Below are 22,255 nucleotides of genomic sequence, written 5' to 3'. Positions count from 1 at the left end.
TAAATTTAATTTTAAAAATAAAATAAGTGGGAATTGGCCGAATTGTACAGGATATAAACATAGTACAGCAAGTATTAGTGTTGGAACATCAGGGGTGCAAGAAGTTGGTGAGATCACACTTGGAGTATTCTGTGTAGTTATGATCGCCATACCATAGGAAGTATGTGGTTAAGCTGAAGGGGGTGCAGCTTAATTACAAGGATGTTGCAAGGACTTGACAGCTTAAGTTAAAAGACGGAGACTAGATAGGGTGGGACTATTTTCCCTGGAGCAAAGGAGGCTGAAAATATAGAGGTCAATAGAAGCAACAATGGTTAAGAAGGACAATATTCATAACCTTGTGACAAGGTTCCTTTAAACTGTGGAGACTCGGCCCCTGAGTGATTGAGAGGGATTATGAGGAAACCTTCTCAGACCTGCCTGTCCTTAGTATTTCTTTACTTTTCTATGTCTGCTATATGTGTAGATCCATCATTTTTGTTATAAGCAAATATAGGGTCTTAATGAGAATCAGTAAATTGTCATTTGGAGTGGTTTAATGTTTCTCTTGCCTTAGTCTTAGTGCAGAAGTCACTTTGCATGATGAGTAAATCTCCAGCTGAAGCCTACTGTTTCTGAACTGGGGATCGGGCATGGTACCGACTGCTCTGTGCCCCACTTCCACATTTACCAATCACCAGGAGAACCAATGAATGTCTTGCAAGTGACTAAGGAAATTTGAGCAGAACGTAAAATGAGATAGAGAACCAAATGGGCTGGAGAACCTAGTGTCCAGGTGACAAGGAGCAACCTTTCCTTAATGTCAGCTAACGAAAGAGCAGGACATTGACATCAGGAAGCAGGGCAGAGTACTTGCTCTTGTATGTATCAATGGTGGTGAGGTGGAGATGGTTGAGAGTTTCACGTGTGTAAGTGTAAATATCACTAGTAGCTTGTCCTGGTCCTACCACATAGACACTATGGCCAAAAAAAGCTCACCAGCACTGCTACTTCCTTAGAAGGCGCAAGAAACTAGGGATGTCCCTGTCTCCATTCACCACTTGCTATAGATGCACCACAGAAAGCACCCTATCCAGATGCATCCACTCTGTACAAAACTACAAGAAATTTCTGAGAGTTAATGGACTTACTCTACTGAGAAAACCAGCCTCCACTCTGTCAACTGTCTACAGTTCTCCCTGTCTCTGGAAAGCAGCAATGTAATCATAGACTCTTCCCAACCCAGTCATTCTCTCTTCTCCCCTCTTCCACAGGGGAGAAGATTCAAAAACTTGAAAAACACACACTACCAGGCTCAAGGACAGCTCTTATTCCGCTGTTATGAGTCTTGAACTGCCCTCTTGAATGATAAAGGTGAATTCTTGACCTTTCAATACATAGTACCTTGCCATGGCCCTTGTACCTTAGTGACTACCATTACACTTTCTCTGTAACTGTAATACTAGAAGGGCTGAGATGGCCTGTTTCCGTGCTGTAATTGTTATATGGTTATATGGTTACCATATTCTGCATTGTGTTGCTGCTTTTCCCTTTGTACTATCTGAATTACTTGTGTTTTGAAATATCTTTCTAGATGGCATGCAAAACAACATTTTTCACTGCATCTCGGTACATGTGACAATAATAAAGCAATTCTATAGATGTGTAGTGGAAAGTGTATTGACTGGCTGCACCATAGCCTGGTGTGGAAACTCCAACGCCTTTGAGTAGAAACTCCTAAAGAAGGTACATCACAGTTGATTCCCTCCCAACCATTGAGCACATCTATGTGAAGCGCTTTCGTAGGTCCATCATCGTCATAGATCCTCACCACCCAGGCCATGCTCTCTTCTCGTTGCTGCCATCAGGTATAAGGTACAGGTGCCTCAGGACTCACACCACCAGGTTCAAGAACAGTTACGGCCCCTCAACCATCAGGCTCCTGAACAAAAGGGAATAACTATATTCATCTATTGAGATGTTCCCATAACCAATGATCTCATTTTAAGGCCTCTATCTCGTTATCTCATGTTCTCGTTATTTATTGCTGTTTATTTATAATTGCATTTGCACTGTTGTTGTCTTCTATGCTATTGCTCTTTCATTGATCCTGCTACAGTTACTGTTCTGTAGATTTGCTGAGTATGCCCACGGGAAAATGAATCCCAGGGTTTTATGTGGTGACATGTATGTACTCTGATAGTAAATTTTACTTTGATTACCAATTATCCTTTTTAAACATAAGCTTGATAATAATTGGTAATAATCTGGTAATATTTAGACAATTATATTTGTCATGTATACGACATGTACAAGGCAGTAAAACATACATCAATGTCTATGTAGATATAATGCAGCTGGACAATGGCAAATATAATGGATTGAGGAAAATTACACCAACCCACATTCTATTTATAATATTTTCTATTGCTTCAGTGATTCACCAGTTCTATTTATACGGTTTAATATTTAATCTTTGTCCACAATTAATCAGAGTGAAGAAACTAGTGAGACAGAGAGGCAGACCACACCTGCTTTGCCCGATGCTGAGAACTTTATAGAAGGAGACGAAGGAGCGATTCGTGAAGATTTATCTCCTGCAAGTACTGAAGAGGGGGAGCTTACAAATGTTCCACCAATCATTGAACCTGAGACACCAGAGAGGAGAGGTACTGTTAGCGGCCTTGTGGATGGCACAGAGTACATTATGCACTTGAGATGTTGCAGCTTCTGATTGCGATGGATGGGGTGGTTGTTAAGGAAAGAAAAAAAAAACACTTTCATTGGGTCATGCTAGGTTGAAGAGAAAGGATATAACTTCTATTAAAAGGCACGTTATCTCAGGTGAATAGGATTCAGAAGGAAGAAGGTAGTGGCTCATCGAAACCCGTGATGTAAGCAAAACTTGAAAAGGTATGCTGCCCTTTCAGCTAAGCAGAATTGTGGCATGGATATTAGCAGTTTGTACATTGGAAATCCTATGGTAATAGTTAACCATGTTAAAGAACAGAAATTTGGTTATCCAGGCACATTATGTAATATGACAATGAAATTCAGTTACAATCAAGTATTAGTTGTAGATGTGTTGTCCTGGTTATGTGCTCCTCCCTATGGTAATTATGTTACAGCAAAGCCCAAGGCCTTTACAAAATCTTTTAGACGGTTAATTCAATGTCCCAGATTGCCAAAGGTGAAAAGAATGATCTATAGGAGAAATGAGGTTCTAAGTTTTGATTTATATTATGGGATACAAAAGGAAGTAATGCCAAATTTAGAAACCAAACACAGTTTTGCACTGAGCAGGCCAGGCAGCATCTCTAGGAAGAGGTACAGTCGACATTTCAGGCCGAGACCCTTCGTCAGGACTAACTGAAGAAAGAGCTAGTAAGAGATTTAAAAGTGGGAGGGGGAGGGGGAAATCCAGATATGACTGTACCTCTTCCTAGAGATGCTGCCTGGCCTGCTGTGTTCACCAGCAACTTTGATATGTGTTGCATCTGCAGAATTCCTCGTGTTACAGTTTTGCACTGTTATAGAATTATTAGTGAAACCATGAAAAATTGTGTAAAATATGGTTTAGGACTACGACTAGGTTGTTTGGCTCGTCGGGCCTGCTGTACCATTCGTTAAGATGAGTGGCAGATTTGACTGTAAGTTCACTTTTACATTCTTGCCTACCTCTGTTAACCATTCTCCTCCTTGATTATCAAGAATCTATCTACTTGTAGAGCCATGCAACATAAAAATAGAGTCTTCTGGCCACCATGCCCATGCCCAGTAAATATCTATCTACACTAATTACACTTACCATCTATCTACACTAATTATTTGGTCCACAGCTTTCCATTCCTTGACAATTGTTGATATCTACATGGAGGACTTTGAGGAGAGGGCTCTGAGTTCATTGCCTTTACACCTCAACAGCTTCTTCAGATACGGAAAAATTGGTAGTAGCAGAACACTGCATTGACAATGACCATTGGATTGATTTTGATGACACAAAACTACTGTGCCTCGCCAATGACTTTTGTTAAAGGAAGCCATTGAGACAAACCTAGAGGAAAAGAATTTTAACAAAGATGATGGTCTCGCTCTAAGTAAGAACTGGAATTTGATTGTAAACAAGGTGGGAGAGCGGAAACCTGATTGAATGAGGACTAACTAATCAGGAGGGATGGAGTACAGGGGTATAAATACCACCAGTCTAGACATACTCAGGTATCATCCCTGAAGAAGATGGCAGAGTTTGTAATGGGTTATAATCGATACCTGTACCTGGCTGGAAGCACAAGAAGATTTTATTCATCATATATGCCAGGAAAGCACTAGATCCTTTTTCATGGTTTCTTCAATCCATATTTTTCATGATATGCCAAGTACAGAAGTATTACACTACTTTTCAGCAACTATAACACGCTGTGACAAAGTCTAAGAGAACAATGGGTCAGCGAGAGACGAGGTGATTACCGGATCATTGTAATCAATTATGAGGCACTGAGGATTAAATGCTTATGATAAGTATTTCATTTCTTAAAGTAAGCCTCAGCTGCTCCCCCTCCCCTGTCGATCTCTTTATCTTCATTGACCCATTAGAAACTCAAACTGCCTCCAGGGGGCAGTATCACCCACTTTGGGAACTATTGTGTTCTACTGATTACTTTTTAACTTGTGTTGTAAATGCACCTTATTATTTGTTAATTTATTTGTGGTGATATTACTTTATGTGTTGTGTGTTTGTGAGTTATATGTACTGTGTTGTGCACATTGGTCCAGGGGAATGTTGTTTTCTTTGGCAGTATACAACTATACATTTGAATGACAATAAATTGAACTTGAACTTATGAACTTGTGTACCACTGGTAGCTCCCTCCCCCCACCCTCCACCACTCCAAGGAAAAGAAACGATGCCTATCTATTCTCTCATTGCTAAAATGTTCCTGGTGAATCTCCCCTGCATCATCTTGTGCAATCATATCCTTCCACTAGTGTGGCAACCAGAAAGTATTCCAGCTATAGTCCTACTGACTGCCCATTACATTTAGGACAGCAATGAAGGTCCTCCATCTCTATCTGTATAGAAAGATTCTTCATAGCTGTTTCTGTAACAGTTGTTATTTGACCAGTCAGGGTTGTTAGCCCTGAAAGTGGAGGGCCAGTAGACCACTCTTGGTCTGGCCTCTACCCTTTGACCTGTTTGGCATGGGTGACCCTATCAAGAGCCAAAGAACAAGGCCCTGACTCCAGCCAACATTACTCTCCTGGTCATTGAGGCATGCAAGCCTCCAAACCCTATGACCAAGGTTATGGTCCTCTTGGAGGCCAGCTATAGTGTAAATAATGTTTTACAAAGTTGTGCCTCCCAGCTCTTATGTTCCATAGTAGTCATAGTCATAGTCATACTTTATTGATCCCGGGGGAAATTGGTTTTCGTTACAGTTGCACCATAAATAATAAATAGTAATAGAAATAGTAATAGTAATATTACTATTAGTAAATAGTAAATAGTAATAGTCATGGAAATAATTAGTAATAGAATAGTAATAGAAAAATAGTAATAAATAGTTAAATAGTAATATAGTTAATTATGCCAGTAAATTATGAAATAAGTCCAGGACCAGCCTATTGGCTCAGGGTGTCTGACCCTCCAAGGGAGGAGTTGTAAAGTTTGATGGTCACAGGCAGGAATGACTTCCTATGATGCTCTGTGCTGCATCTCGGTGGAATGAGTCTCTGGCTGAATGTACTCCTGTGCCCACCCAGTACATTATGTAGTGGATGGGAGACATTGTCCAAGACGGCATGCAACTTAGACAGCATCCTCTTTTCAGACACCACCGTGACAGTCATGCTCTGAGTAATGGACAAGTATAGAATATGCTTTCTTCATCACCTTGACGACTTGTGCTGCCCTCTTTAAGGATCCTTGCACTTATCCACTGAGCTTTCTCTGTTTCTCAATACTCTCTCAAGTCCTACCATTCACTGTAGAAACCAAGTTCTAGATACCCTCACACGAGGATTTATCGTTTTCACATCCACACTGGAACTAACAAGTTGCAATCAATCCAGCCCTCACTCTCTAAACTGTAAAGTATACTCTGTACAGCCTCTCCTCATGAGACAACCCTCCCATTCCAGGTATTTAACTAGTAGACCTTGTGGACCTGCATTGGAACACCTAGATCTCTCTGCTTCGCAGACCATAATAGAGTCATATTTATTTCCTTGTCAGAGTGGACTATTTACCTTTTCCCACATTTTACTCTACTTGTTAGATCCTTATCCGTTCACTTAACCCTTCTGAGTCCCTCACTTAACCCATCTGCATCCAGTTTATTAAGGACACCTGCTCGTTAATGCAAATATCTCATTAACCAGTCATGTGGCAGCATAAAAGCATGCAGACATGGTCAAGAGGTTCAGTTGTTGTTCACATCAAACATCAGAATGGGGAAGAAATGTGATCTAAGTGACTTGGTGCCAGATGGGGTGGTTTGAGTATCTCAGAAACTGCTGATCACCTGAGATTTTCATGCACAGCAGTCTCTAGAGTTTACAGAGAATGGTGTGGGGAATAGAAAAAAAACATCTAGTGAGCTGCAAGTCTGTGGGTGAAAACACCGTGTTAACGAATGGCCAAACTGGTTCAAGTCAACAGGAAGACGACAGGGACTCAGTTACAACAGTGAAGTGCAGAAGAGCATCTCTGAACGCACAGCATGTTGGACCTTGAAGCTGATGGGCAAGAGCAGCAGAAGACCACAAACATAGACTAAAGGGCCACTTCATTAAGTATGGAAGGTGCTTAATAATGTGGCTGCTGAGTACTGTATAGTCCTGTATAGCCTCCTGACGTCATCTGCACAGCTTACTTTGCTACCTATCCAGGTGGCACCAGCAAATGTTATGTCATTTATCTAAACTGCAACAAATTCAGACCCCTGCACCAATCCTATGGTATACTACTCATTCTACCCTGCCAACCTTTATGCCTATTTTATGTTGTCTATTAGCCAGCTAATCTATCCTCACCAATATGTTACGTTCCACACAATTAACTTTTATTTTCTTCAATAAGCTTTAATGCAAGTCTTAGTTGTAGTAGTAGTCATACTTTATTGATCCCGGGGGAAATTGGTTTTTGCTACAGTTGCACCATAAATAATTAAATAGTAATAAAACCATAAATAATTAAATAGTAATATGTAAATTATGCCAGGAAATAAGTCCAGGACCAGCCTATTGGCTCAGGGTGTCTGACCCTCCAAGGGAGGAGTTGTAAAGTTTGATGGCCACAGGCAGGAATGACTTCCTATGACGCTCTGTGCTGCATCTCGGTGGAATGAGTCTCTGGCTGAATGTACTCCTGTGCCCACCCAGTACGTTATGTAGTGGATGGGAGACATTGTCCAGGATGGCATGCAACTTGGACAGCATCCTCTTTTCAGAATGCCTTCGAGAAAATCTGCTCAATATGCTCACTGCATGTTGCTTCTTTAAAAAATCTTCAATAAATTAATCTCCATTATACAAAACTATGTTGACTTTGCTTGATTTTTTTTCTGCTTCACATCTCTAATAAGTTTCTAACATTCCTCTAGCCAGACATTAAAGTTACTAGCCTGTAGTTTCTTGCATCCTGTTTCCCTCCCTTTTTGAATAAAGGAACAACATTTGTTATTTTCCAGTCTAATTAAGAATTGAATGGTCTGACGAGCGTTTTTCTCCTGTCAATTATTGATTGTAACCAGCAGCAGGATATTTGACTAACTAATGATTTCTCTATGCCAAATGATTTTTTTTTTTTGCTGAGTGTCAATAAAAGTGGCGTTACAACTATATACACAGAAGACAAGCAAAATAATTCTTGTCCTCCTTTCTTTGTTCAGAATCCAACCCAGTAAAATCATTGAAGGAGTTTTAGCAAGTTGCCATAGGTTATATTTTGCTGGCCTGTCCCTAATGTACCATATCTCCTGGATGTAACAAAATTCAGGAAAAGGATCTTGTGCTCTCCCAGCGTATATGACATATAAACTCTTCTCAGGCTTCCAACCGGTTACAGGTAGCGATTTTAACCAACGTTTCAATGACAAACTCTGCCATCTTCATCAGGGATAATGCATGGACATGTCTAGTCCGGTAGTATACTTATCCCCATCATCTGGCCTTCTTGATTGGTTAGTCCTCAACTAATCAGGCTTCTGCCGTGCCACCTCACTTACAATCGAATTCCAGTTCTTACCTGGAGCAGGACCTTCACCTTTGTTAAAATTCTTTTTCTCTAGTTTTCTTTCGATGGCTTGCTTCACCAGGCGGCCCCAACAGCCATTGGCGCGGCACAGTACTTTGTGCTGTTGAAGTCAGTCCTGTGGACGTTGTTCTGCTACTGCCGATTTCTCCAGGTAGCCCAAACAACAGGGGTATGTTTACTGCTGGACTCGACATGCCTAGGCGTTATCACTGTCGAAGATGGCAGAGTTTGTCATCAAAAGTTCTGTTAAAATCAATACCTGTACCTGGCTGAGAAGCTCGAGAAGAGTTTATTCATCAAAGTTGTACAGAGAGACTCAAACCAGGAATCTTACTTGAGTTTCTTCCTGTTAAGTTTACTAGGTAGGCTTCTCTACAATCATGCTTGTTATCCAGGCCAGTTCATTGCAGAGAGCAGAATCTGTCAGCTAGTTCACTGCAGCCAGGATGCTTTGTCAGCTTCGAAGGCTGGGTCTGCGGTCCACCATGCCCACCTGCGCTGCATTCAGAAGAGTTGGAGTGAAGTAATTTTATAATTGGAGCACATGCTATTGTTAAGGACTGCGCATTATAGATCAGAACTGTGACAATGAAATGCTCATACAAGCCCTGTACTCACTTTAAAGAGTTTTTTTAAATGTTTTATCAGTGACACCAGTGATAGAAGTGATAGAAGTGATTGATGACCAAGATAATGAAGATGACCAAGAGCAGAAAAGACTGTATCGAGAAGAATTGGAGTTGAAGTATAAAGTAAATTATCTCTTGTTTGACTTCTTTGATTTTGCATTGCCTCCTTAGTCCCACTCAGTTATTTGGTTTTGTTAGTTACATTCATTACTTAACTTTCCTCTTCTTTTATCATCTATTCCTCTTGGGTAATTGGATGCTCATCTTGCTGCACCTACTGGATCTTGTCCTCTGAAAGATTGCTCGGACATCTTAAATCCCACCTGGTGATGAAACGGAAAAATACTGGAGCTGCTCAGCTGGGCTGGCAGGTTTGGTGGACAGGGAAACCGAATTAACATTTCAGGTCAATGACCCCTCATTAGAGTTGGAAGAATATTGAGCCTACATATATTGCAGGCAGACGTTTGTGAACCATAAGACATAGGAGCAGAATTAGACCATTTGGCTCATCGAATTTGCTCTGCCATTTCATCATGGCTGATTGCATGTTGAGATATAAGACCATTTTCAGTTTTTAGAACCATACTGTGCAGAAGGAGGCTATTAGATTGGTGCCTATTATTTTGAGGGGAAGTCCAGTTAGTCCAATTTCCTGCCCTTTCCGCAGATCCCAAAGAGAAGGCAATTTAACTTCTGCTGAAATCAATTTCCCTATATTTATTCTGTCTGAACCCTACCAAATTTTCTCTTCACCTTCTCTGTTTAAGCTGAACATAGTGAGGTTTTAATTTGTGATTTGTAAAAGCACTCAAATTTATGTGATGTGATCTTTAGCTTTAAAGTTCAACGTAAACTTATTATCAAAGCACATACCTATGTCCTTGCAGGCATTTACAGAAAAATAAAGAGATACAATAGAGTTTACGAAAGACCATTTACAACAAAGACTGATAGATATCCATTGCATAAAAGAGAACAAATGTGCCAAAAATAAATAAAAAAGTCAATACATTAGACTGAGAACATGAGTTGTGGAGTTCTTGAATTATAGAGTCCATGAGTTGTGGACTCAAGTCAGCGTTGAGTTGAGTGAAGTGTTGGGGCAGCACGGTAGCATAGAGGTTAGCACAATGCTTTACAGTTCCTGCTGCTGCCTGTACATTCTCCCTGTGATCATGTGGGTTTCCTCTGGGTGCTCTGGTTTCTTCCCACAGTTCAAAAGATCTATCAGTTGGTAGGTTAATTGGTCATTGTAAACTGTGTGATTAAATCAGGGGTTTCTGTGCAGCATGGCTTGAAGTTTTAAAAAAAGTTATCCACACTGCTTCAGTAATAACAGTAATAACTGTTTCTGAATCTAGTGGTGTTGTACCCAAGGCTCCTGCACCTCCTGCCCGATGTAGAAGCAAGAAGAGAGCATGGGCTGCTCTCTGCTCAATCAAAGGCTGCCCTTTGCCATCCTACCACTCAGCAGCACTTTCCAGAGGCCAGAGTGAAGAAGAACAGTCCAATATCTAATCAGTTTTAACTTTTACGTAGTTTAAACTATGCACAATGCAAATCTCTTCTCATGACCTTTCAGATTTGTGAGGTTATTTGGAGGCAGATTCGCAATTGTAAAACATGCAGGAAATTGAAGCCCTTTTCTTCCATCGTTATCCAGGACTTGATTGCAGAACGGGAGAAGTTGATGAAACACAACCAAAAAATGGAGAACAAGCTAGCTGAATATTATAAGAAGAAAGCAGAGGAATCAAAGATTGAGTTAAAGAAATCCCACGCTGATTATGATCAACGATACTTGAAGTTCATGGGTAAGGCAAAAATTAGGATGTGGAAAGGATTATCTGGCAAGGAAACATTAGGGAATGAGGGAGTGAATACAATTTCTGGGATAGTGGATGTAGAGCCAGTCCAGTGGTCTTCTATGCCTTGGAAGCAGTCGAGCTTCTTCAATGTTGTTGGAGTTATAAAGAGCACTCTTTAAAAACACTTCAGCAGCAAGAAATCTACTGGAGAAACACAGTGAGTTCAGCAGCATCTGTGGAGAGAGGGTGGGAAGGAACTGTCGAGGTCTTGAGTCAAAGCAATGTGTTGGGACTGAGTGGAGAGCGAGATGGGCAGTATAAAGTGGGAAGGGGGAATGATGAGAAAGGCACCCAAGGCGATTGGTGGAGTGAAAAAGAGTGAAAGATGACAGGCTGATTGCATCAGATAGGGGAGAAGAGTGGGCATGGGAGAAAATGACAGGAGAATGAGAGATGGAGGCAGACAACGAGAGAGAAAAAGGTAGAGTATAGAATGAACATATATTAGCAGTCCAGCATCCAAGGATGGTGTTCCTTCATTAATTTTACGCCCTCAGGAAAGGAGTGGAGAAAGGTAGATCAGGACGGATGCCATTGACCCGTGTTTGCTCGTCTCTCATAGATCTTCTGGCTAAGGTGCAGGGTACTTATAAGGAGGAGCTGGCATTGTACGAGGAACAGATCGGCCATCTTAACGCCAGGTGTGAGGAGCAACAGCAGCTGACAGATAATGAATGGAAGATGTTTCAGTCTAGGAAGAAAGCTGTAGCAAAGACTGCAATAAACAGGCGGCCGGGAAGGCAAGCTGCTCTTCAGGTAAATTGATCTTTACTCAATACAGCTTCAAGGAGTGATGGAGCATATATTGCACTGCATAATGTGTTTCATTCGTAACAGAACACAGTCTGAATTAACTCTCACTGTCCTGTTAATGCCTCTCTTGTTGACCCCCCCACCCTGCCAGCTGACTACTTTAAATAATTTTGTTGAGTTTTTTCAAGTTACTGAGAACTGATGTTGTTTAACTTTGTAACACACACACGCACACACACACAAACACACAAAATGCTGGAAGAACTCAGCAGGTCAGGCAGCATCTTTGTGTGGTAAACCATATATATATGTTGTAACTGGGTTACCTGTCTGGACACGGCCCTCGGCTGACTGCTCCTGTGGCTCCTCCCACAGAACCCTGAATAAAGGCGACTGCGCCATTGCTCCTCCTCTCAGTCCAGGGCAGATACTCAGCATGGTGGAGGTCACATTTTACTACTAATAATAAAAGCCTTTCAGTATTTACTCTACTTCCAGTCTTTTGGAGTTATTGATGGTGCATCACCATGGAAAAGATGAGACCCTTCATCAGGACTTGAAAGGAAGGGAGAAGTCAGTGTAAGGAGGTGGGGAGGAAGAAGTACAAGGGGGCAAGTGATAGGTGGAACCGGGAGAGGGAGAGGCGGTGAAGTAAAGGGTTGAGAAGTTGTTTGGTGAAAGAGATAAAGGGCTGAAGAAGGGTGAATCTGATATGTGAGGACTGAAGACCACAGAAGAAGGGAAGGGAAGGAGCACCAGAGGGAGGTGATAGGCAGGTAAGTACAGAAGGTGAGAGAGGGAAATGGGAATGGGGTATGGTGCAGGAGAGGAAGTGGGGGCAACTACCTGAAGTTCAAGAAATCGATGTTTATGCTATTAGATTGGAGGCTAAGTTAACTGTCACTATCCTGTTGATGTCTTTCTTGTTGACTAGTTTAAATAATTTAGTTATGTTTGTCCACAAAGCTTCAAGTTACTGAAAACTAGAGTTATGTAACTCAGTGTCTGAAACTGAAAAACTGAGGTGAAAAGTTAACATCAACGTTGAAGTTAGGAAAGTCAGGGAGCAAATAACAGAAGCCAGAAATTGCTGTGGATTTTAAAATGTCTCTAGAAGAGAGGATGGAGAGATTTTATGAGACTCTGCAACCTAACCGGCTATGGGTTTGGTCAGAAAATTAAGAATAATCTAATCTAATCTAATAACTCACGTGAAGTTCTGGAGCACCCCAGTAGTCAGGCAGTATCTATGGGAAGGAATAGAGTTGATGTTTCAGGCTGAGACCCTTCATCACGACTAGAATAAAAGGAGGAAGAAGCCATAATAAGAAGGTGGGGGAGGGAGGGAACGTCGACTCAGACCATGAGGGGCCTGTTTCGGGCATTTTCATGCCTTACAAGGCGCAGATTGGAAGTCTGTGTGGGGTGCCACTCCTCGCACAGACACTAGAGCAATGTGTGATTAAGTGCCTTGCTCAAGGGCACAAACACGCTGCCACAGCTGAGGCTCGAACTAGCAACCTTCAGATCACTAGACGAACGCCTTAACCATTTGGCCACGTGCCCAACACGAGGGGAAGGAATTACAGGCTATAAGGTGATAGGTGAAACCCTGTGAGGGGGGAGCTAGGTGGGTGGGGAGGGGTGAATTAAGAAGCTAGGAGGTGATAGGTGCAAAAATCAAAGTGCTGAAGAAGGAGGAATTGATAGAAAAAGGGGAGTGGACCTTGGGAGAAAGGAGAGGAGGAGGGACATGAGAGGGAGTGATAGGCAGTTAAGGAGAAGAGAAGAGGTGAAGGGGAAGCCATAATGTGGAATAGAAGATGAGAGAAATTGTGGGGGTGGGGGGGGGGAGGGAGAAACAACCGGAAGCCATGCCATAAGGTTGGAGACTACCCGGACAGAGGTGGACAGTGCCTTTGCTTTTTTGCAGAAGTGGGTGGGGGTGGGAGGGCCGTCGTTCTGGAGGCTGCTTGTGTGTGGGGGGGGGTGTTGGGGGGTAGTCGGGGAAGCGTTGAAGTTCCAATGTTTTATCTGTCACTCACTCTGGGGCCCTTTTCTATTTTCATGGATGTCTGCAAAGATCAACAATTTCAGGAATTGAATTGACTTTATTTCTTACATCCTTCACATACATGAGGAGTAAAAATCTTTATGTTACATCTCCGTCTAAATGTGCAATATATAGTAATTTGTGATAAATAGTAAGTACAACAGGACAGTCAATATACCATAGAAATACAATTGTATCAGCGTGAATTAATCGGTCTGATGGCCTGGTGGAAGAAGCTGTCCTGGAGATGTGTATTGCATACATTTCTCTGATATTAAATGGAACTTTTGAACTATTGAATACGAGGCGTTGCCCCTCCAGCCTGGGAGTGGTCTCATCTCAGCAGCTGAGGAGGCCATGGACCGACCTGTTGGAATGTGAGTGGGTTTAAATTACTAATCTAACTTCTGCATTGTCAGCTGGGCCTTCTGTCTGCAGTACTGAAACAAAAAACACTAATGGATGGCTATAAGGGGGGGCACAGCTGAACTCTGCATCCATGGCTGTGGACCTCGTTCAGACCTGCAATTTCACCCAGACCTGGGACTCCTCAGCGTAATTCTGTGAGGTCTGAGGAAGTCACCCCACCCTGCAATATGAAAGGAAAGAACAGTCTGTTGCCTACCATATGATTCCTATGAACAGTGAATGGTTACCTGTCACCACCGGCTACTTGCTTTTTCTTGTGGACTAGAAACCTCTAAAAGCAGCAGGTCTGTGTTTACACATCTATACTGTTTCAAGCCCCCTGAGCCAGTACTCAGACTGGCTACCTCTATCTTTGCTGCAAAAATCGGTGCTTTAATACTAAGAAATTCTCAAGTGAGGGAAAGAAGAAGACCAGAGCAGTGTTAATCAAATGTAGGACGACAGAATAATTGAAATGGAGGTAGAGAGAGGAAAGAGCAAGGGTTCCTAACGTTTTTATGCCATAGACTAATACTATTAACTGAGGGGTCTGTGGACCCCTGGGCTAGAGGAAAGTAAACATGATTTTAGATTAATTCTACCAAAGAGTTGAATAAACTTCCCTTGATAAGGGAGTAGTGGTAAAGGTGATTCTGTGAATGCATACTTCCACTTTCAAAGGGAGCACAGGTCAGAATTAGAAGGACAATGGATTCATATTTTCTTATCCAACTGCCTCTCCCCCCACCCCTCACCAGCAACACTAGATGATATGTCTCCTTTGTTGGATTTTGACAGGAGTGAGCTTTATAGACAAAGACCTGCAAGAAAAAAAATCCTACAAAAATGGTGGCTGCAGCCCAGTCCATCGCAGGAAAAGCCCTCCCCACTATTGAGCACATCTACAAAACGTGCTGCCACAAGAAAGCAGGGACATTATCAAGGACCCCCACTCTCCAGGCCAGGCTCTCTCCTTCCTGCTGCCATTGGGAAGAAGGTACGGGAGCCTTCAGTCCCACACTAACAAGTTCAGGAACAGTTGTCACCAGCAGGCTCATATATATATGTGTGTGTGTGTGTGCGTCTATTTCTAAAGATTACTTATGTATCTATCTATTTATATATTTACTTATTTATCTATATGTGTTTATCTGTTTATTTATTTGCACTTGAACACTTGGTCTTCTTTTGCAAGTGGTTGCTTGTCAGTCATTATTTGTGTTTAGTTTTTCAGTGATTCTGTTGTATTTCATTGTTCTGATGTGAATGCCTACAAGGAACCGAATCTCAGGATTGTAAATGGTGACATACATGTACTTAGGTAATAAATCTGAACTTGTAGAAGTGACGGGCCAATTTAATGGAAACATTTTGATGTGAGAAGGCACTAAATGGGCGTGTTGGCGGTTTAGAATTACTTCTGGGATTTGTAGAATGATTACCAACTTTTCCTATTACCTTCCCACATGCTTTACTTGTCGCCAGTAAATGAACACAAGAACATTTAGAATCACGGCTTTTGAAACTCTGAACCTGGGTAGATATCTGTTCGTGAATCAAACACAAAGTATTAGAGTTTGGGAATGGAACAATTACTGTAACAGTGGGAGATCCAGGGACAATACTATACCCTCCCAAATCAAGTTTGGCTTGGTTTCAATACAGTGTAAAGGGTATACTCCATTGCACTATATTCATTGGTTCCAAACATACAAATGCAATTCTTAAACTCATAACAAAAATAAATAAATAGGTATCTGTTAGTCTTGCGAGACCATGGATCTGCGCCTGGAAAGTCTTCACTCTCCAGGGCACAGGCCTGGGCAAGGTTGTATGGAAGACCAGCAGTTGCCCATGCTGCAAGTCTCCCCTCTCCACGACACCAATGTTGTCCAAGGGAAGGGCATTAGGACCCATACAGCTTGGCACCAGTGTCGTCGCAGAGCAACGTGTGATTAAGTGCCTTGCTCAAGGACACAACACATTCCCTCGGCTGGGGCTCGAACTCACGACCTTCAGGTCGCTAGTCCAATGCCTTAGCCACTTGGCCATGTGCCCACAAACAAAAATAAAGATAAATTAAAACAAAACCACTCATTATCTTATTTTCTGTGTGTGTGTGTGTGTGTGTGTGTGTGTGTGTGTGTGTGTGTGTGTGTGTAGGAACTAGAACAAATTCAGAACATCGAGGAGCAGAAAGAGAAGGAGTTGAGGCAGACTCGATTCCTGACTATCAGGATGAAGAATAAACTGAAGTATTATGAGCATCAACTGAAGGCGAAGGAGGAACTGGCAGGCGGGCTAAACCTGATCGACTATGAACAGCTGAAAATCGAGAACCAGACTTACAGTGAAAAGATTGAAGAACGTATTGAGGTAAGCAGGGGCAAAGAGCTAAAGAGAGTGTAATCACACTTACTACGTAAATGGGCTACGTAAGTTAGTATTGCAATAACCTGGTTCAACAGTGTTACATTATGCCATATCAACACTGCAAGTAGTTGTCCAGACTGAAATGTCAGGTTAGCTCAACCTGAATGGTGAGAGGATTGAGTCATACTGAATTTACAGTGTTTTGTAAATAAGGAAAATTTACCAGGATGTTGCCAGGACTTGATGACCTGAGTTATCAGGAAAGATTGAATAGGTTTGGACTTTATTCCCTGGAGTGTAGGAGAACGAGGGAGACTTGACAGAGATACACAAAGTTATAAGGGCTATAGATAGGGTTAATGCAAGCAGGCTTTTTTTAAACCACTAAGGTAGGGTGAGATAGAACTAGAGATCGTAGGTTAAGGGTGAAAGGTGAAATATTTAGGGGGAACTTCTTCACTCACAGTGTGGAACAAGCTGTCAGCGGTAATGGTGGATGTATGTTCCATTAGGGGAAGAATGGGTGAGGTTGTATAGAGGTCTATGATTCAGATGGGACTAGGCAGAATAATAGTTTGGTACAGACTAGATGGGCCAAAGGGCCTGTTGCTGAGTTGTATCACCGGGATATCCCAACAGCAAGAGGACCCTAACTTCTTTGAGATGGAATTCCCGGTGTAGGAGTGGCAGTGGGATAAGCAGTACTTCAAAGGCAAAATACCGTAAATGTTGGAACTTCTGGAGCATCTGAAGGACACTACTTTTGGATTTCTGTTTCTTTTAAGGAGAGTTTATGTAATCTAGGATCTTATTTTCTGAAATGTTGGAGATTGAGTGGTGACCTGCTTGGGATATGTAAGCTCATGAGGGGTATAGAGAGAGAAGCACTTAGTCTCCTTCCCAGGGAGGGGAGCTAAAAATGAGAGAGCATAGGTTGAAGGTCAGAGGTGAGAAATGTAAAAAGTACATCAGGAGCAGCTTCTTCATGCAAAGGGTGATACCCATCTGGAATGAGCTGCCAGAAACACTGGTTGACACGGGCACCGTCCAGATTTAAGAGCCACCTCAATAAGTGCATGATAGGAGAGGTTTAGAGATTGAAGGACCAAGTTCGAGCTGATTGGATTAGCGTGCTGGCCATCACATCGGGGATGAATTGTGCTGAACGGCCCGTTTTGGTGCTCAGTGACCATCACTATCCACAGATCAATGGTTGTGATAGATGTGTGATGCTACTGCCTGTTTAGCCACTGGCAGTTAAGGCAGCTTTGATAAAGTGAAGCACAATAAGTTATTTGAGATATTACAGGAAACTCTAGATTTAGATTCCAAAGACCTCCGCCTAATCAGAAATCTGTACTGGGAACAAACTGCTGCTGTAAGAATAGATGGAGAAGTGAGTCAGCTTACGAAAATCAAGAGAGGCGTTAGACAAGGGTGTGTTTTCTCCCCTGATTTATTTAATGTGTACAGTGAAACAATATTACAAAAAATAGGAGATATCTTGGGAATCAAAGTTGGCGGTGAAAATATCATTTATTTCAGATATGTGGATGACACTGTATTAATTGCAAGTATGGAGGAAGAACTACAAAACTTAATTGATATAGTTGTTGAAGAAAGTGAAAAAATGGGTCTATCTGTCAATTGCAAAAAGACAGAATGTATGGTGATATCCAAAAAGAAGGAGAATCCTATCTGCAGGCTGAGAATAAACGGGGAAGACATAAAACAAGTACAGAACTTTTGCTACTTAGGAAGCTGGGTGACATCAGATGGCAGGTGTGACTTGGACATCAAGAGAAGAATAGGGATGGCAAAAGGCACCTTTACGAGAATGAAGAGTATACTGACCAATACTAAACTAGACATGACAACCCGCCTCAGAGTACTGAAATGTTACGTTTATCCAGCTATGTTATATAGCTCAGAATGTTGGACAATATCTAGTAACATGAGGAAACGAATTGAAGCAGCAGAGATGTGGTTTTTGAGGAGGATGCAAAGAACATCATGGACGAAACGAATATCTAACGAGGATGTCATGAACAGAGCAAACACAAAAAGAGAAATAATCTATGAGATCATGAAAAGGCAATGTAACTTCATTGGACATGTGATTAGGAAAGAGGAGTTAGAATGCACAGTAATTATGGGAAAGATTGAAGGGAAGAAAGCAAGAGGAAGACAAAGACAAATGATGATAGAGACAGCAGCCAGAGAACTGGACATGAATACCAGTGAATTGATCCACTTGAGCCGAAACAGGAGTGTGTGGGCCATGGCAGTCAGAGCTCAAACGGGGCACGGGACATGATGATGATGATGATGATGATTTAAGGCAGAAACGAAGATCCTCCATTTCTGACAGTGTTCAGGGCTTCCTTCAACATGTCAGTATCTTCCTCTTGGTTTTCACTACTGTCAGTCATGCAGTTCCCGGGTGGAGACTCAGGAATACCGTCACACTGAGATGTGGAAGGATTCTTCATTGCTGTTTCCATAACGGTTTTGTTTTACCAGTCAAGGTTGTTAGCCCTGAGCTGAACCCCCGAACCTGGAGGACCGGTGGACCACTCTTAGTTTGGTCTCTACCCTTTGACCTGTTTGTCATGAGTGACCCTACCGAGAGCCAAAGGATAAAGCCCTGACTCCAGCCAACATAGCTCTCCGGGTCATTGAGGCACGCAAGCCTCTAAAACCAAAGACAAGGTTGTGGTCCTCTTGGAGGATGGAATGATGAGTGGATGCTAGTTCCCAATATCCTCATGGTGTAAGGACTTACTCGAAAGCAGAGATACAATAGAAGGATATAATGATAGATAAGACATGAAAACATTTGTACAGCAGCAGGACATTGAAGCTCAAGAGTTTTGCACAAATGCAGCCCCTGCTTTGCATTTTACAGTCTTGGTTTAATTTTACAGGAAGTCACCAAACTGAAGAAGAAGATAGCAGCTACCACTGAAGTGCTGACTCACACCAAGGAGAAGCTGGAGTATGTGGAGAAAGAGAACGAGAAGACGAAAACTGAACTCAGGGAGGTTGAGGCCACTGTAGCACAGGTAATGGTGATAGGGAGAGGCTATTTGAAGGGAAGATGAGGGAGATAGCAAACACTGGAAGGGAGAGAGTGGGAATGCAGGTGTGGTGAGGATAGGGAATATAGGCAGGGAGTGTCTTTTGCAGTGGGTTCAGGAAGTGGGGTAAGTTGGGAGGGATGAGTAACTAGGAGGTGTGAGTGTAGGAAGCTGAGGGAAAGGGCAGGTACTGGAGAGAGAATGGATGCAAGGAGTACATAGAGGTACTAGAAACAAAGGGAGCAGGGTCATGTAGGGTTTTGGTGATATAGAGGAACTTTGCTCCCCTGTGTTAGGCAGTGACAGACTTGCCCTCTATTACACTATCCCAGTGTTATTACAGTGACAGACCTGTACTGTATTCCAGTGTTATACAATGAGAGACCAACTCCCACCAGTGGTACGGTGCCCCAGTGTTACAAACTGCCAGACCACCAGCACTGTACCTGTGTGTGTAGAGGTACAGATCTATTCCCAGCAGTACTTTATCCCAATGTTATGCAATGACAGACCTTTGTCTACCAGTAACTGTGCCCCATTGTCATACAGTAATGGACCTGTGTCCACCATTGCTGTGCATTGTGTTCAGAATGTATATGGTTGATAATGAACCCAGAAATGAAAGGGTAAATGATTAAGGGGTGTTTGATGGCCTTGAGCCTGAACTCATTGGAGTTTAGAAGGATGAGGGAGGGATCTTGTTGAAACCTACCAAATATGAAAGACCTAGATCGAGTAGACATGAAGAGGATGTTTCCAATAGTGGGAGAGTCTAGGATTAGAGGGGAGATTCTCAGAATAGTAGGACATCCCTTTAGAGCAGAGAAGAGGAGTAATTTCTTTAGCCAGAGAATGGTGAATCTGTGGAATTCATTGGCACAGATGGCTGCGGAGGTCAAGTCATTGGATATATTTAAAGTGGAGGTTGAGTGGCTCTTGATCGAGCATCAAAAGGTACAGGGTCCTCCTAATAGAAGAGTTGGGTTAAGAGGGAAAATAAATCAGCCATAATCAAATGATGGAGCCAATCAAACAATTGTGTGAATGGCCTAATTCTGCTCCTATGTTTCTTAGACCTGGATCCAGACTTATGCCTGAGATGGTCCATGCATCCCTCTTATCCCAGTGTCTCCAATTGTGATATTAGGTGTGACCTGGGAACTGCAGTGGTGTTGAGATGCTGGCTGCACCATGCTCCTCTTGACTCCTATGCAAATCTGCCTGGCAGACAATTTCTGAGGAGCTGGAGCTGCCATGGTGATTCCTGGGAACTGTTGGCCATCCTAGAGCTGGAGCAGCTGGCAGGGCACTTGTTCAGGGCGGACAGAAGTGAGCCATGTAGATCAGGAGTCTCACTCCATCAGGTTCCTGACCCTGGGTGTAGATAAAGTTCTTGCGGAGAAACCCTTCCCGTCCATGAGGGAGAAACCAATTAATTCCATCGGCATGAAAGTGAGTGAAATGATCAGTGAAAGTACAAAAAGTGAAGTGAGGTAAACTTCTTTCTGCATAGTGATTGAAAACCCAGACTGAAAGTCTTAGGAACAGCTTCTTTCCCACCCCTATCAGATTTCTGAATGGCCCATGAAGCCATGAACACTTCCCCGTTATTTGTCCTCTGCATTATTTATTTATTTGTGTAACTTATTGTAAGTTTTATGCTTTGAACAGTACTACTGCCCACAAAGCAACACATTCCATTACATATGTCGATGACGATAAAGCTGATTCTGTAAAGCTCTGCGGGGTTGGGTGGTGGAAACAGGTTCGTATTGTGACATCTGAAAGAGAAATTGATAAGTCTTTGAAAGAAGAAAGCGAAGGTCTGAGGAGAATGCTCAGGGGTGCAGGGGGTAATTAATTTGTCCTAGCATTGGATTGGCACAGACTTGATGGACTGAATGGCCTCCCTCCACGTTGGGATTTCTGATTCTGTAACCCAGCTTCCATTTGCTGTTGTTACAGAAGAGGGAGATCTTGACCAAAACAAAACAGGCACGGGACGGGTTCCGGACCGCCAACGCCAAGCTGAAGGAGGAGTGCGGCTTGCTGTGCAACAAGCTGCTGCTTCGTGACCTCGAAGACAACGTGGACACCAACGAGAGACTGCGGCACAAGCTGGAGGAGCTAAAGAGGCGACACATTGACTTAACTCTCAACTCCTATGGAATCAAGAAGAAAATTGAGTGGGTAAAGATGGGGCAGTTGCAGGCTCAGTGAGAGCCCTCAGGAGGCAGGGAGAGAAGCATTTCTACTGCATTCTGTTACAATAAATATTAAATAAGATGTTATATGACTTTATTCTGAATTCTTAGTTGTGACAAGCAGGAATAAAAGGGCTTTCTCTACAGAAATGCAAGGCATGAAGTGAGTACAACAGTACTAGTTCCACCAAGACCTGGGGCAAAACACAGATAAAAAACTGGAGGAAATCAGTGGGTCAGTTACAGCCCAAAATGTTTTCCATCCGTCTCCCTCTTTGGATGCTGCCGAACCCGCAAAGTTCCTCCAGCTTTCTGTGTGTTGCTCCAGACAGGTTTTCAAGGGGAAACCAGAGCCTCATCCATTGTATGATCCAATTTTTTCCCACTTCAAAGACAATAAAAGTTTTAAATCTTTTTTTTACATTTTCATTCTCTACATGTTAATGGACATTCCAATTTCACACAGCACAGACAGCTAAATGAATTCATTTGGAGGTGTGAGAGAAACCTTTCACAAACATGAGAAAGTCTGCAGATGCTCGAAGTCCAAGTGACACACACAAAATGCCGGAGGAACTCAGCAGGCCAGGCAACAACTATGGAAAAGGGTACAGCCGATGTTTCAGGCCTAGACCGTTCACCAGGACTGGG

At 42.5% G+C, this 22,255-nt stretch overlaps 1 protein-coding gene across 2 annotated transcripts in view; it reads left to right on the top strand.

Moving 5' to 3' along the window:
• The window catches only part of cfap184 (cilia and flagella associated protein 184), a 35,437-nt gene extending 13,443 nt beyond the window's left edge, over window positions 1–21,994 (top strand). For both annotated transcript variants that reach the window (XM_072273000.1, XM_072273001.1), the window contains exons 6-12: window positions 2,474–2,648; window positions 8,882–8,985; window positions 10,529–10,679; window positions 11,296–11,489; window positions 16,111–16,323; window positions 19,248–19,385; window positions 21,366–21,994. In XM_072273000.1, the coding sequence (XP_072129101.1) occupies window positions 2,474–2,648; window positions 8,882–8,985; window positions 10,529–10,679; window positions 11,296–11,489; window positions 16,111–16,323; window positions 19,248–19,385; window positions 21,366–21,620 (1,230 nt within the window). In that variant the 3' untranslated portion in view covers window positions 21,621–21,994. The remainder of the gene's footprint in view (window positions 1–2,473; window positions 2,649–8,881; window positions 8,986–10,528; window positions 10,680–11,295; window positions 11,490–16,110; window positions 16,324–19,247; window positions 19,386–21,365) is intronic.
• Window positions 21,995–22,255: the final 261 nt, after the last annotated feature.

The sequence above is a fragment of the Mobula birostris genome, chromosome 11, assembly GCF_030028105.1.
Source record: "Mobula birostris isolate sMobBir1 chromosome 11, sMobBir1.hap1, whole genome shotgun sequence".
Lineage (NCBI taxonomy): Eukaryota > Metazoa > Chordata > Chondrichthyes > Myliobatiformes > Myliobatidae > Mobula > Mobula birostris.
The sequence above is the reverse complement of the archived record's forward strand: the minus strand, read 5'-3'. Positions and strand labels throughout refer to the sequence as shown.